General features: G+C 38.5%; 1 protein-coding gene across 3 annotated transcripts in view; it reads left to right on the top strand.

Annotated features, from left to right (window-relative positions):
* The window catches only part of LOC102232487 (ABC transporter G family member 23-like), a 37,680-nt gene extending 30,456 nt beyond the window's left edge, over window positions 1–7,224 (top strand). For all 3 annotated transcript variants that reach the window (XM_023327437.1, XM_023327438.1, XM_023327439.1), the window contains exons 18-20: window positions 795–954; window positions 2,562–2,666; window positions 3,815–7,224. In XM_023327437.1, the coding sequence (XP_023183205.1) occupies window positions 795–954; window positions 2,562–2,666; window positions 3,815–3,921 (372 nt within the window). In that variant the 3' untranslated portion in view covers window positions 3,922–7,224. The remainder of the gene's footprint in view (window positions 1–794; window positions 955–2,561; window positions 2,667–3,814) is intronic.
* The last annotated feature ends 5,759 nt before the right edge of the window (window positions 7,225–12,983 follow it).

Genomic DNA, 12,983 nt, shown 5'->3' with positions numbered 1-12,983 from the left:
CACCTCGACTCCTCGCAGCTGAGTCCTGCCCAAAAAAACTCTGCCTGCTTTTCAGGAGTCTCGCCTCTAAATGTATTTATTCGCATCCAAGCAGAGTTACGCTTGTCGTTTCTTGTATTTGTTTTTTATTTGTTTTGTTGGGTTTTTTTTTTTTTTTACGCCGTATCATCGGAAGATTAGAGAGCGCGTGGATCCCTGCAGATCTTTATTTTTTGTCTGCTCCCACCTTGTCATTTTCTGATCAAATGAGCTCTTTAAAAACATAATTAAACCCAGTTACTGTGTGTTAATCCTATGGAAATGCTGTGGTTTTCCGTTTGACTCATCATTATCGCGCCCTTGACTTTTACACTTTTTACTGTTTTCTTTCATAGCTTGCTTACTGAATGCAGATTCCCAAATCAAAAAGGGCTCAGCCTAACCTCGTCCTCCGGGCTTTTCGCACAATCACTGTGCTGACAGGGAGCAGAGGGACAGCCTGTTTAGCAGTAAAACACCTCACCACTTCACCACAGCAAAAAGGTGCAATAATGTGAAAGTGACGCATTTAGCATTTATGGGTCATTTTTTTTAAAGGACTGGTCTGCAGCAGCGGACGCCGTCTGGCAGCTGTAAACGCAGCAGCAGCAGCTGCTCCACCTCACTCTGGTGGCTGCTTGAACTCCCCTTGTGTTTGTGACCGGCTAAACACGATAAACCCCTTTAAAAAAAAAAAAGATCACAACGGCGCATTGTGTTTGAGCTCGTTGCACTTCCTCACTGCGCTATTTTGTTTCTGCCCCCTCTCTTCACAGATGCCGAACGAAGGCTCCCTGTTTCTGGTCATATGTCTGATCGTGCTGCAGGGCGTCACGGGAATCTCCTTCGGCCTGGTCATCTCGGCGGGGATCGACGACGAGCAGAGCGCCAACCAGGCCGCCCTGGGCATCTTCTACCCTAACCTCATCCTGAGCGGTAAGCAGAGACTCACGCCTCACGTGTCATCGCCTGTCAAGACTCCGAAAGCACAGCAGGCGACTGATTGGTCGGTTAAGTGTGAGCCACTGATTAAAGATCGTTGGGAGCCGGCGGTCAGCCAGCATGTGGGGACGATATTTGTTCAAAAGACGGGATCTGAAGATAGTTCAAGTGATCGACAGTCATAGAAAATAGCACATATTTCTCGATTTGATGGTGAAGATGCTGGTAACAGGGCACACACACTGAGAATGTAAATAATAGGTGATTGAATCCAAACAATAAAGGGAGTATCCGCCCTTTTGTATTAAAATAAGAACCAAAGCACAAATAGTTAAAGCTTTTAACATGAATACCAAATATCATTCAGACTATCTGAGAACTGTCTTTATGTTGCTTTTAAATGTCTAAAAGAGCAAAAACAAAATTAAGTGAAACTACACAAAAAACAGTTATAGGATCAAATTTTCATAAATCCTTTTGTTTGACATTAGAATGATAACAATGAAAGGACACAATGATTTGCAATGTTGTCCACAACTTCTAAAACATTCTGATTTCTTCGTTTTGCTTCTAAATAGTCAGGTTTTATATCTTAAAATGATCTTCACCTCTACTAATTCTGGCTTTCCGACTTGGTTTACAAATCTCTGCTGTGGACATTGGTTGCTTTTTAACCTGGTTTTCCTGGAGAAGACGGCACATTTTGTGCTTTATGGCTGAAACCAATATATCTAAACATCCTATTTAAATTTCTCTCTTTATCTAGTCGTCTGTTATCTGCTGACACGACCATGAATCAGCCCAAGTTTAGGAGTCGAGAAGCACTCATTTGAAATTTGCTCCCAATTTCTGATATTTTGTCTTTCACATACCTTTTAGAGATTTTAGCCAATTCCAGTTTGACTTTAAGAACTACTCAAAACATTGTATCTGGCCTTCAGGAGTTGTCTGTCGTTGATTATTCATATTAGGACTTCACTGCCCATGTGAGTACAGTACAGTCGCTGTAAAACACAGATTACTCTCTAATTGGATTTTATTTAAAAAGACAAATTGACTGTTTTTGGCATGTGATATTAGCGATTAGCATAGATAGCTAGGTCAGTATTTCCCTGGACAATATATACTTTGAAATACATTTAGCCTTCCTGGTTGCTGCTAAAAGTCTCTGTGTTTCAAAATGTCCTAGAAAATACAGTTTCCTTTTAAATGGTGTTCAACATTTTTATCCGCTTCTCCAATACAGAAAATGGTTGACTCTGAGTTTTTGCCCTACAGTAAAAATAATTCCAACACATCAGATTGCTATTAGCCCCCACATGGCTATGGATTGGTGCGGAGCGATCAGTGATTGGAAAAAGATTTCAAGTTTCTGTCATCTTGTACGAAACTGAAAATGAGAACAGCAAAACCTACTAGGAAAAAAAACAACAAACATCCCTTCTTCGAACACAAATATAAAGAAATGAGCGATGACTCGAAACTTTTCAGTCGACTTTGTAAATGTTTAATAATGTCGTTTGCTATCAGAATCCAGACTCGAGCCGCATTTTTTATTTATCCGACATCTTACCCGGCGTCCTCTCCGTCCTGTGCTGCAGGTATCATCTGGCCTGTGGAGTGCATCCCGTATCCGCTCCGCTACGTCAGCCTGGCTCTTCCTCAGACCTATGCTTCCGAATCCCTTCGCTGCATCATGTACAGAGGTAACGTTTGTACAAACATTGGCACCACTGCCGCGTGAGGCCCAGGTCAACAACTTCATTTCTAACTTCATCCACGACATACTAAATCATTTATCTGCCTCCGATTCTGGGTAACTCAGGTTCCCTGAACGTTACGTAAAGCTCTCGCTCTGTGTGCCACATTTTTGTCATGACCTCACTTCACTTTAAGGAATATATATTAACTGGAAGAATATGCTTGAAAACATCCAATTGTCAAGTTTTCTGAGTAAATTTATTTCTCAGAACCTGAAATGCGCACCAGATATTGGGGTAACCCAAGTAAATAAAATACATTTAAAGAAAACACCCCTTAAATTATGAATGATAAAAATGTAACTGCATAAGGAATATTTATTGAACACATCCATTCAATACGTAGTAGACAAGCCTCTTCTGGTCATGAGAATTTTAAGGCATCCCTTGTATTGAGAAACTAGTCTTCCTTTGCTCAGGGATGATTTTGATTCAACTGCCTACAAATCTTGAAGATATTTCGGGTCCTTCTCCTCCACTCTTGTCCTGATAATTTTTTCTATTGATCTTTAATTGAATTCAACTCTGGTATTTGATTGTCCCATCCCAGAAGCTTTGTACTGTAGAGTTTTCTTGGCTGCATGTTTAAAATCCGTCTACTTTAAAATTCCATCCCTGGATTATTTTTTGGAAGGAAGTCCCAGCACATTCGCCCGTTCATTCCTCCTTCAGTTGAGAAGTCTGTCTGACCGATATGATGAAAAACAACCCGCTCCAACTCCATTATCTTCTCACCGTTACAAACTGTTTCTGGGACGATGTGTAGCGCCATTTCCGCTGCAAATATTTTTTCTGCAAGGATGTCCAGACAGTTCGAAGAACATACACAGCAAGCAATTGATTTGCTTGTCCAGATGTTCTGAAGCAAATTCTAAAGCTTCATTGTGGTTTTCTTCAACAGTGGAGTCTTGCGTAGTGAGCATACAAAACAAAAGCCAGGGCTGTTGAGCACGTTTCTTACCATTTACTTTAAAACATCCGCTGATAACAGAACTCTCTGAGCAAATTGTTGTTGGCTTTTCTGATTATTTGTTTGACTTGTCTGTTGGAAATGTAATTTTAACGTGCAGCCAACCCGGCAATCTTCTGCCCAGGCTGGGGGATGTCCGAGATGATGGTGTGGCGAGGTTTTGCCGTCACCCTGGGCTGGAACACGTTCTTCCTGATCCTGGCCACCGTCATCCTAAAGCTGAGAACGTGACGGCCTCCGTCCCCTCGGAAGACGCCGTCCTGAGCGGAGACGGATCACGAGCCGACAACAACCCTTGGACCCCGGCCTCGTGGAGGCAAAGCAGAAGAAATAAAGAGGAAAATGGGGAGAAGAGAGGGAGGGATCTCCCTCCTACTGGTCGTCTCTCTGACACACACTAACACACACACACACACTCTCTGATCCTCCAGCAGTTGGTTTGGCCTGTTCAAAGTCTAAATTCAAGATGCTTCAAGTAGAAAAAACAAAGTAGCAGCAGTCGATGTTTGTTTGCACTTCTACGTGCAGTTTCTCGAAAACCTTCATCCTGCGAACAGCCGCGAACCAACTCTGGGCCACTTTTTGTTTCTTTTTTTCCTTTCTTTTTTTTTGCCTTTTGACTTAACGCCGAGAGATTTTTCTGTTTTACACTTTAGAATAAATGAAGAGACCGTATTGTTCACTTTTTGATATAAAAAGAGAAAAACATATAAATACGTTGACCGTAACGGATGGATATTTGGGGTTCGTGCCGCCTGTGCTACAATGAAGATAAGACGGGCAACGGAGAAAATGAAGGAAACTTTAAAGAGGAGGAGCACAAAAAATGAGAGAAAGCGTCTCTTTTCCAAGCAGGAAATTGAGATCATTGCACAATGAAATGTGAATGCAGACGGAAGTAAAAAAGCTGATGATTGCTTCTTATTTCCTCGCCCGTGAAGGCTTCTTCCCACAGCGTCCCCGTCTCTCTCGCTGCTTGCTCGGTGTGTTTACGTTGAGCCCGTCGTTCCCGTCTGATTGCGAAAGGAAGCGGTAACCGCTTGATCTCGCTGCGTTACCAGGTGCTCAACGTGTCGATCTTGCTCAGCTTTGGTCGCTGGTGTTCCTTATAACTTTGTGCCTGTATCTCCCAGAGGAGGGGAAAATGTTGGTGATGGGGAATTTATTTTTTTATCTTTTTTTTTCTGTCCTGTTTTTCACAAACGCCCTACTTTGCCGGACAGAGTGGAGGCCGTTCTCGAGCCGTCAGCATCCATGCTTCTTTTTTTTTTTTTTTCACATAAAATAAAATATAAATGTCAAAACACTTCATATTTCATGACATTTTTCCTTAAGGAGTCCTAGAAAATCTAAGCACACAGGAGGAGTGAGTCTTTTGGGGGTTAAATACAGAAATGTTGTCAGTGCCGTGAGAAAAAGAAGAAAAAAATTTGAAAGTGGGAAAGTTTGTCAGAAAATTTGCTTTTCCGTCCTGCTGATATGGGGACAAATACCTGTAGTCGAAAAGCCACATTTTGAATGACGTATATAAAGGTGCATTGAGATGGGTCGGTTTTTATAGGTGGGATTTATACAGTTATATTTTCTCAACGTCTAAAAACAGACCTAGATTGTCACTAGAAAAACACAGCTGTATTTATTTTTTTTTAGTAATGTGAAACCAATGAGCCAAACTTTCTTTCAATCTCTAAGGTGGTTTTGCTGCAGTGGTAAGTTTTGACATGTGCAATACGGGTCGCCACCCAGATCAGCACAATGTAGGGGTGGAGAAAACTAACATTACTTGCAGCCAGAATTGGTTTTCTGCCGCTTATTTGCATGCGCTGTGTGCAATCCAGGCGCTGTAGAAATCTGAAAACGCGGCTGTATTATAACGGCAACGCAGTCATGATTCAAAGTGACTCGGCTCTAAACTGAAGGGTCTTCTTCTCTGCTTTTTAAGAAATCAGGAATCTCATTGGGATTGAAACACGGCTTAAGATTCTTAGTAAAGGACGGGGGCTCACCTCTGATCAGAGTTTCTCCAGCACCTCTGACGGTTTTTCAGCTTTTATTTTTTATTTTTTTTTTGCAGATTGGCTTCGTTTCTGTCAATATTGAGTAACGTTTGAAAGAGATGAGAAAGATGTCTCGTCCGTTTTCAGCTGGGAATCACACCGTTGGCGTTAGATTATTTAACCACTGAAATGAGGTGAATTTTACATTTTGCAGATGTGGCAAGCAAAAAGCAATAAAGCGAACTGCCCAAAAGATCTGGTTTAAAATCCTCGCTAAGTTTTCTACAGCGTGCAGACAGGAAACTACTTCAGTCCCTGAATCGTGGCGACGTTGTGTGCCTGAATGTTTCATAAGTCACAGTTAAGCTGTCAGTTCAGTTCAGAAATACTTGACTAATAACAAAGGGAAAATACATCAGCTGTACCTGACTATTACTCTGAAAGCGCTCTGGTGAAATCAACCTAAACCAATGAAAAACCGTCTGAGAGCGCAGAGAAATGTCGCTAAACTTCACCTTAAGACATTCGAAGAAAGATTGACTCATTGGGATGAAAATGTAAAGAAATGACACACGACTAAACATTTGCAAAGATCTGTGCAACCTGCTTTTTATTTTATTTTTTTAGAAAGTTTACTCAGAGATTAGTGTTAACAATCTCAATCCTTTGTCTTTGGAACCAGCATCACATGTTAGTGCCAGCTGAAGATTCAAAATGTTTACAATGATCTGCATGTAATAAATCTGAGCGTGTTTTTGCTATGGGGGGAGTTTCTCTAAACACGTGTTCCTGTTTGGGTTATATCAGAGCAACCGCTACTGTGAATGAGTTTGGTGTTCATATTCTATTGAAAATGTTGAGTTATTGTTTGATCGAACAAGGTGATCACATCCTCAGACAGAATCATTAATAAGCTCCTTAAGGATAATACACTTTAATATAATAACGTTTTTGTGCCTCGGTCTGATCCTGTCACAATATTGAACCTGTGTGAAACATATTTAGAGGGATGCTCTGTCTCTGGGTTCACTGGTACAGCTTGTTTAAACATTATTTTATGTTAAGAACCTGTATTTGGACTGTGAGGTTATCATTGCCAAAAACCATGTTTAAACTTTGTAATACGGTGGTGATGTCTGTTAAAATTTGCTCTTTTTTTAAATTAAATAGCCTTGTGCTGCAACTGATTTTGACTCCCTTCAAATTGGAAATCCTGCCCAACACTTGCAAAAACACTTAAAGACAAGCCACGGGGGCGGGGAGGCGTCTATTGATCAGAAGTTGCCTGTTTTGATTTAAAATGTGACTTTTGTTTGTTTGTTTTTTGGTAAAAATGTTGCAGACAATGTAAGCGGTGGCGTGTGCGTCCGTCCGTGCTCTGTAGACTCCAGTCGACTTCCTCCGCCGTCCCTCCCTGGAGGGCGAATGAAGAATTTACACGCCTGTGTTGTGACTTGCGTGCGCTGCGACAGCAGACACGCTTGGATGAAGTCCTATTCGTTTATTCTGAAACAATAAATGTCGTTGAAGAATCCTTCCTCTTTGTGGTCGCTGCTGATTTTGCGGTTCCAGAAACACCTGGAGGTGACGGACGGCAAAAGGCACGCGGTTACGTCACGCCTTGCTCGCTTGATTGTGTGGCCCGTTACCATGGATTCGTTTTTGACCTGTCCCTACCCGACTGGTTGTGGATGACTGTTTGAACTCTACGTGTGTAACACACGTATTGTAATAACATCAATCTATTTTTAAAAAAAATAGCTCTGTCTTTTACGTTGACCTAAGTGGGTCCATAAAAGTCGACGACTTATTAAAAGAAAACTTGGCACTCAATGTTCAATTAAGAGGAAGAGAAACCAAAAGAGAAAAAAGAAAAGTGAACTGGAGCTAATTAAATGTATAACAATGAAATTAAATTAAAATCAACCTCAGAAATTACAATGTAAGGCTACTAGCCTTTAATTACCTTAAGATATCCAGTAGTTGTCCAAGGTCAACACATCACTGTTAACATGCCAGAGACCGTGATGAACATATTTTAGAAATCCAACTTCGATGTGATGTTTATCCTGTACCATTATATCAATGCATCGCTCCTGTTTTTCACAAATTTGCAAAATACACACAAAATCAACAGATCCCCACTTTTTTTTTCTTCTGATTTTTACTTTTTCTCAAAATTGGTCAAAAACTTTGGGTCTAAGTGACCGCTGCCTGGACCTTACTTGATGTCAAGTTATAGTCCGTGATCAATACTACGATTAATAAAAAGTCCCATTTAATGTCATACATTAAGGCAAATATTGTACAAATTTCATACAAATATTTCTAAATTAGCACCAAAAAACCTGTGATTTGGATTGCAAAAAACCACAAAAATAATCATAAAATCCTGGATGCATCAGTGGGAAAAGAAGATCAGTATTATTTAATTTTAAGAAACACTTATTGAATGTTGAAGCAAAGAGCTATTTGTTGATATCTTAACAGTTTAATTGGTTTTATCAATATATTCTGGCACAACCGGCCTTTTAAGAATATTCAAATTTTTGATTTGGCCCAAAATGAGAGTGAATTTGACACGCCTGCATTAGACAGAAAACAAACAAATCTGTTTAGCCAATCAAAGTTCTTTTGCATTTGTTCAGTTATGCTTCTCTTTGTTGTTTTTTTGTTTGTTTTTTGTTTAACCAAATTCTTTATTTTAACATCTTTAAATGCATTGTATACCACTGTAACAAAATGTTTAAGCCTTATCTTTGCCAATCATGTGACAATTTATAATCAAAGAAGCAAAATGTTGCGTTTTCATTTTTTAATATTCAAATTGGTCTGTGATGAAGCCTTTCAGACGTTTTGACGACTGCAGCAGGACCCATTCTCACTCAGGCTTCATTGGAGTTTGGTCCAAACATGCAAGGTCGCCGGTTCAGTTCACAAATCAGTGTGCGTTTGTGAAGCGACGCAAAAAGTCCACCACTGAGTTGTGTCTTTTAGAAATTATAAGCATAACAGGCCAAGACATTCTTAAAAACCGCACAAAATATATGCATTGGAGCTAAGGGAGTGCATGTGGTGTCTGTTTCTCTGCGGAGTCAAAACAAATGCATGACTTCAGCTTGAGCGTCCATGGTAGTCGCATTTAAAAGAAGAAATGTTGCTTCTACACAAGGCTCTCTTTGTTCTGAATGTCTTTCAGTCAACAACTTTCGAGCTTCTCAACGCATCAAAGCCCACACATTAGCTCATCGATTAACTCCTTTCCGTTTTTGCTTTTTTTTTCTAAGAGGGGGTCTGAATGTTTAAGACATTGTACTGTCATGTCAAACTCCTTCAAGCAACAGAAAACATACGTGTACAGTTAAACCAAAAAAGTATTTACAGTGGCAAACAATGACACACACTGGTTTATGCATGTATGTATGTATGTATGTATGTATGTATGTATGTATGTATGTATGTATGTATGTATGTATGTATGTATGTATGTATGTATGTATGTATGTATGTATGTATGTATGTATGTATGTATGTATGTATGTATGTATGTATGTATGCATGCATGCATGCATGCATGCATGTATGTATGTATGCATGTATGCATGTATGGATGGATGGATGGATGGATGGAGGAGTAGGTCTACTTGCAATGATATATAGAAAAATCTGTGTTATGTTTTGATAACATGACTTTTGCAGACAATTTTAATTGTCCCCATTTCAAAAATGATCATGAATCAAAAGTGCAAAAGGTTTCTGAGCTTGGAAGTGAAAAAAGAAGGAGCAACATAATTTAAAAAAATTCATCAATAATGAGAATCTCTAAATAATTCTTTATAATTTGATCTGCATCTCATTTCCTGGTTACCGACCCAAATATCAAATATTAAATATTGTTATTTAATACAGTGAATTGGGCCATTTATGTACAGCGCCGCACATGTTTGCTTGTAACCAGTACTGGTACAGTCAGCAAGGCAAATAGTTATTTTAAATCTGCACAGTCAAAAGTCTTCAAATAATATGTGTGACCTTTATACTTATTGTGTAACAATACCAACCTGACAGGAGGAACTGAACACATTTATTTACTGCACTACTTTCTAGCTAGCACAAGGAAGCTAGTTCTTCTAGCTTAGCTTAGCTTAGCACATGTGCCTCGTTACTTCCAACAGTTTCTGCTTTCATTCATCTTGTTTCTGAGCGAAAACTTGCTTCTGAAAGGGTTAACCGTTCTCCGAGCGCCATCCAAAAAGATGGCAAGGACACACTCAGCTTACAAAACCACAAAATAAATGAAGTTAGGCTCATGAGAACAAGACGAGACAAGATTCTAACAATGTGAAAACTGAAAATGCAAAATTTTGGGTTAGCAGAAATAGTTTTTCCAAACGGAACATGATAAGAATTAGTAATCATTGTTGTTCAGTTTTACTAGATCTGTAATTGAGGTTTCCTTGTTTTCCTATCTTAGTGGCTTTTCTGAAGACGTTTTGTTTTCACCATTAAAATAAATGTTCCATTAATCTCCAATTGTGTTTTGAAGAATCTCTGTTAAACCCAAAACGATCCAGTCTAGCTTTAATCAGGGTCAATTAGGTTAGAGTTGAACTAGAGATGACGCGAGTTAGAATAGACAGCTCAGCTATGCTGTCTGTACACTAAGCAAACCCAATTTGGAGCACGCATCTATCTGTTAGATTTTAAACAATCACAGTTCAGTGTGTGTTTCAAACAATGAGAGTCTTTTATGCATTGTCCTCCTACTAGAAGAAGAATGAAATGAGAGCCTAGATGTCTGTCCACAGTCATTTACAGTGGTTGTTGAGCTCGGTGACAACACCATTTCCAATTATAGAAAATTACAGCGTAATTACGTTCAATGACACCCTGCGGACTATAGAAACCTTAGCGTTCATGCAGCACACAAGCTCGGTCCCAGTTTACACATGATGCAACGTGGACAGAATGTACAAACAATTTGCTACAGTGAGAGTCATACATCCAGCAGTGATGAAAGTGAGCCACATGTTTGCCAAGCTTTCATTTATGGGGAATTCTGCAGTTAAATGCAATTTACAATTGTCCCCATCTGGTTCGCATCAGATCCAATCATTCTAAAACACGTCGTATGATTACATTTATAAAATGCCCAATTCTGAGAAGCACAAGGAGTCGGTTTGTATTCAATTTCCTCGGTTTAATCAACAATAGATCAGTGAAATCAAAGAAACACGGTTAGTATAGTAGGAGGGATATATGGTAACTTTTCTCATGTTACTGAAAGTTTGTGAGGTGATTTCATCAGTGAGCCCCAACACAATTCAACGTTTTTGGGAGCTTCATTTCTTCACGTTGTGTACTGGGAAAAGTAGAGTTGCTTGCAAAGTCTGAATGAATATCATATGAGTATTTGAAGTTCAAATGAATTCAATTAATTCATCCAAGGAAAAAGCTGAATGGTGCTATCTGAAAACAAGTCCAACTCAAAGATATCCTAGCAGTTTATGACTACGCTGCCTTGAAACACTTTGGGACAACCCACGATGATGAATCCTTGTGTCTATAATTTTTTGATTTACAGGAAAACTGGCAGTGTCCTTTAAGGCAAGACCTTGAGTACACATTTCTTCCTTGTCAAAAGGACTAAAGGAATCATAAAACTGTGTACCTCCACAAGTTTGGCTCATCCTTACAATTTCCAGATGCCGAAAGGATCCATGTTCACCTGTTCCAACAACTGCAAATTTGCACTGGAAAGACTGGTAAAGCTCATTTTGTTGGAAGATCCAGCTCACTCTGACGAAGACTCAGGTAAAAATCATTCATGACAACTCTATTTAGATGCATGTCAGTACATTTTAAAAGAAGCTCTTTAAAAATATTTGCTTGTTAAGAAGCTGAGAAGACTTTGAGTGTACTGCAAAAACACAGAATCATATCAAATGTTTTTAGTCTAGTTTCTAATGTGGCAAAACTAACAACTAACTTTTCATCAAGATATGGGAGCTTGTTTTAAATTAATAACTACTTAATATTTTTTTTTTTAAGTAGTAGTTCCACTGGCAGATTATTTCACTTGTAACAAGACATTTTTCCCATGTTAGAAATGAAATAATCAGGTATCCAAAATCTAAATCATACACAAAAACCTTGAGTTTCTTCTGATACTTTAAATGTTCCATCTTTTATCTTTAAAATTCCCGACAGGAACTTAGATTTAATTTTTGCTTGTTGATGTTTAGTTTATTTAATTAAATACTATTTACAACAGTATAACTATTAAAAGGTTAATTAGGAAATCTAACAGTGAAATATAGAATTCATTCTAGGGCTGCAGCGATACACTAATCTCACGATACACAATACGCGATATTCTGCTCATGATACAATATATATCTCGACATTCACCAAATGATACAAGGACAGTGATTTTGGTAATATCTTGTGACTGTTCCATAGACTTGGACTGCATTAGTTACAAATGTAACACTGGTGTGATAAATGTTGTTTTTGTTAAAGATTTGCTTTGTTAAAATGCCAATTGTGTGACTTTGTGTATTTGGTTGTGCAAAAAAGGAACCTTTTTTGTCTTATTCACTTATATTAGATAATGTAATTTGTCTACTTCATTTCATTATTTAATTGTAACCAGTTGTTTCGTTACACGTCATTTTTAATATACATGTGCAGCTGGGTAGAAAATGTCATGCGTGATAGCTGTCATTTCATTCATGTGGGTTTGACATAAAACTAAGAAGTAGGATTTAATGTATCGATACTCGTGGATGAAAAATCAATACTTTCTGAGGAAAAAAAAATCGATGAATATCGTAGAATCGATAAAATTACACAGCCTTAATTCATTCCTTTGTTTAATTACCAAAATGATGATTCTCAGAATAAATTTAATTTCACATCTTCTTCTCATTTCTGTTTATAAAGAATGACGAGAGGAACTTACTCCTGCAGAAAGATGTTGGAACTGATAAGAAAACCAACATAAGATGAAAATCATCTTTAGTATATAAATATCATTAAATAGCTTAACAAGGCAAACAAAATTAAGTAAAATCAATAAAGTATCTTTGAATTGAATTAAATTGAATCCAATTTCAAACAAATTTGGAGCTCGCATGAGAGTGAAAAAAGAAATTATTACCTCAAAAGCAACATAGGAAAGTCCACACACATGGGGACAAAAATCTTTAAATCAGGTTTTTGGCCATAATTAGATGGTCATTAAATCAAGTAATGACCATCATTGCATCTGGAGGAAAAGGGGGAACGTCTGCA

This window comes from Xiphophorus maculatus, chromosome 22 (genome assembly GCF_002775205.1).
Source record: "Xiphophorus maculatus strain JP 163 A chromosome 22, X_maculatus-5.0-male, whole genome shotgun sequence".
NCBI lineage: Eukaryota > Metazoa > Chordata > Actinopteri > Cyprinodontiformes > Poeciliidae > Xiphophorus > Xiphophorus maculatus.
This window is presented reverse-complemented; position numbering and strand designations above follow the sequence as displayed.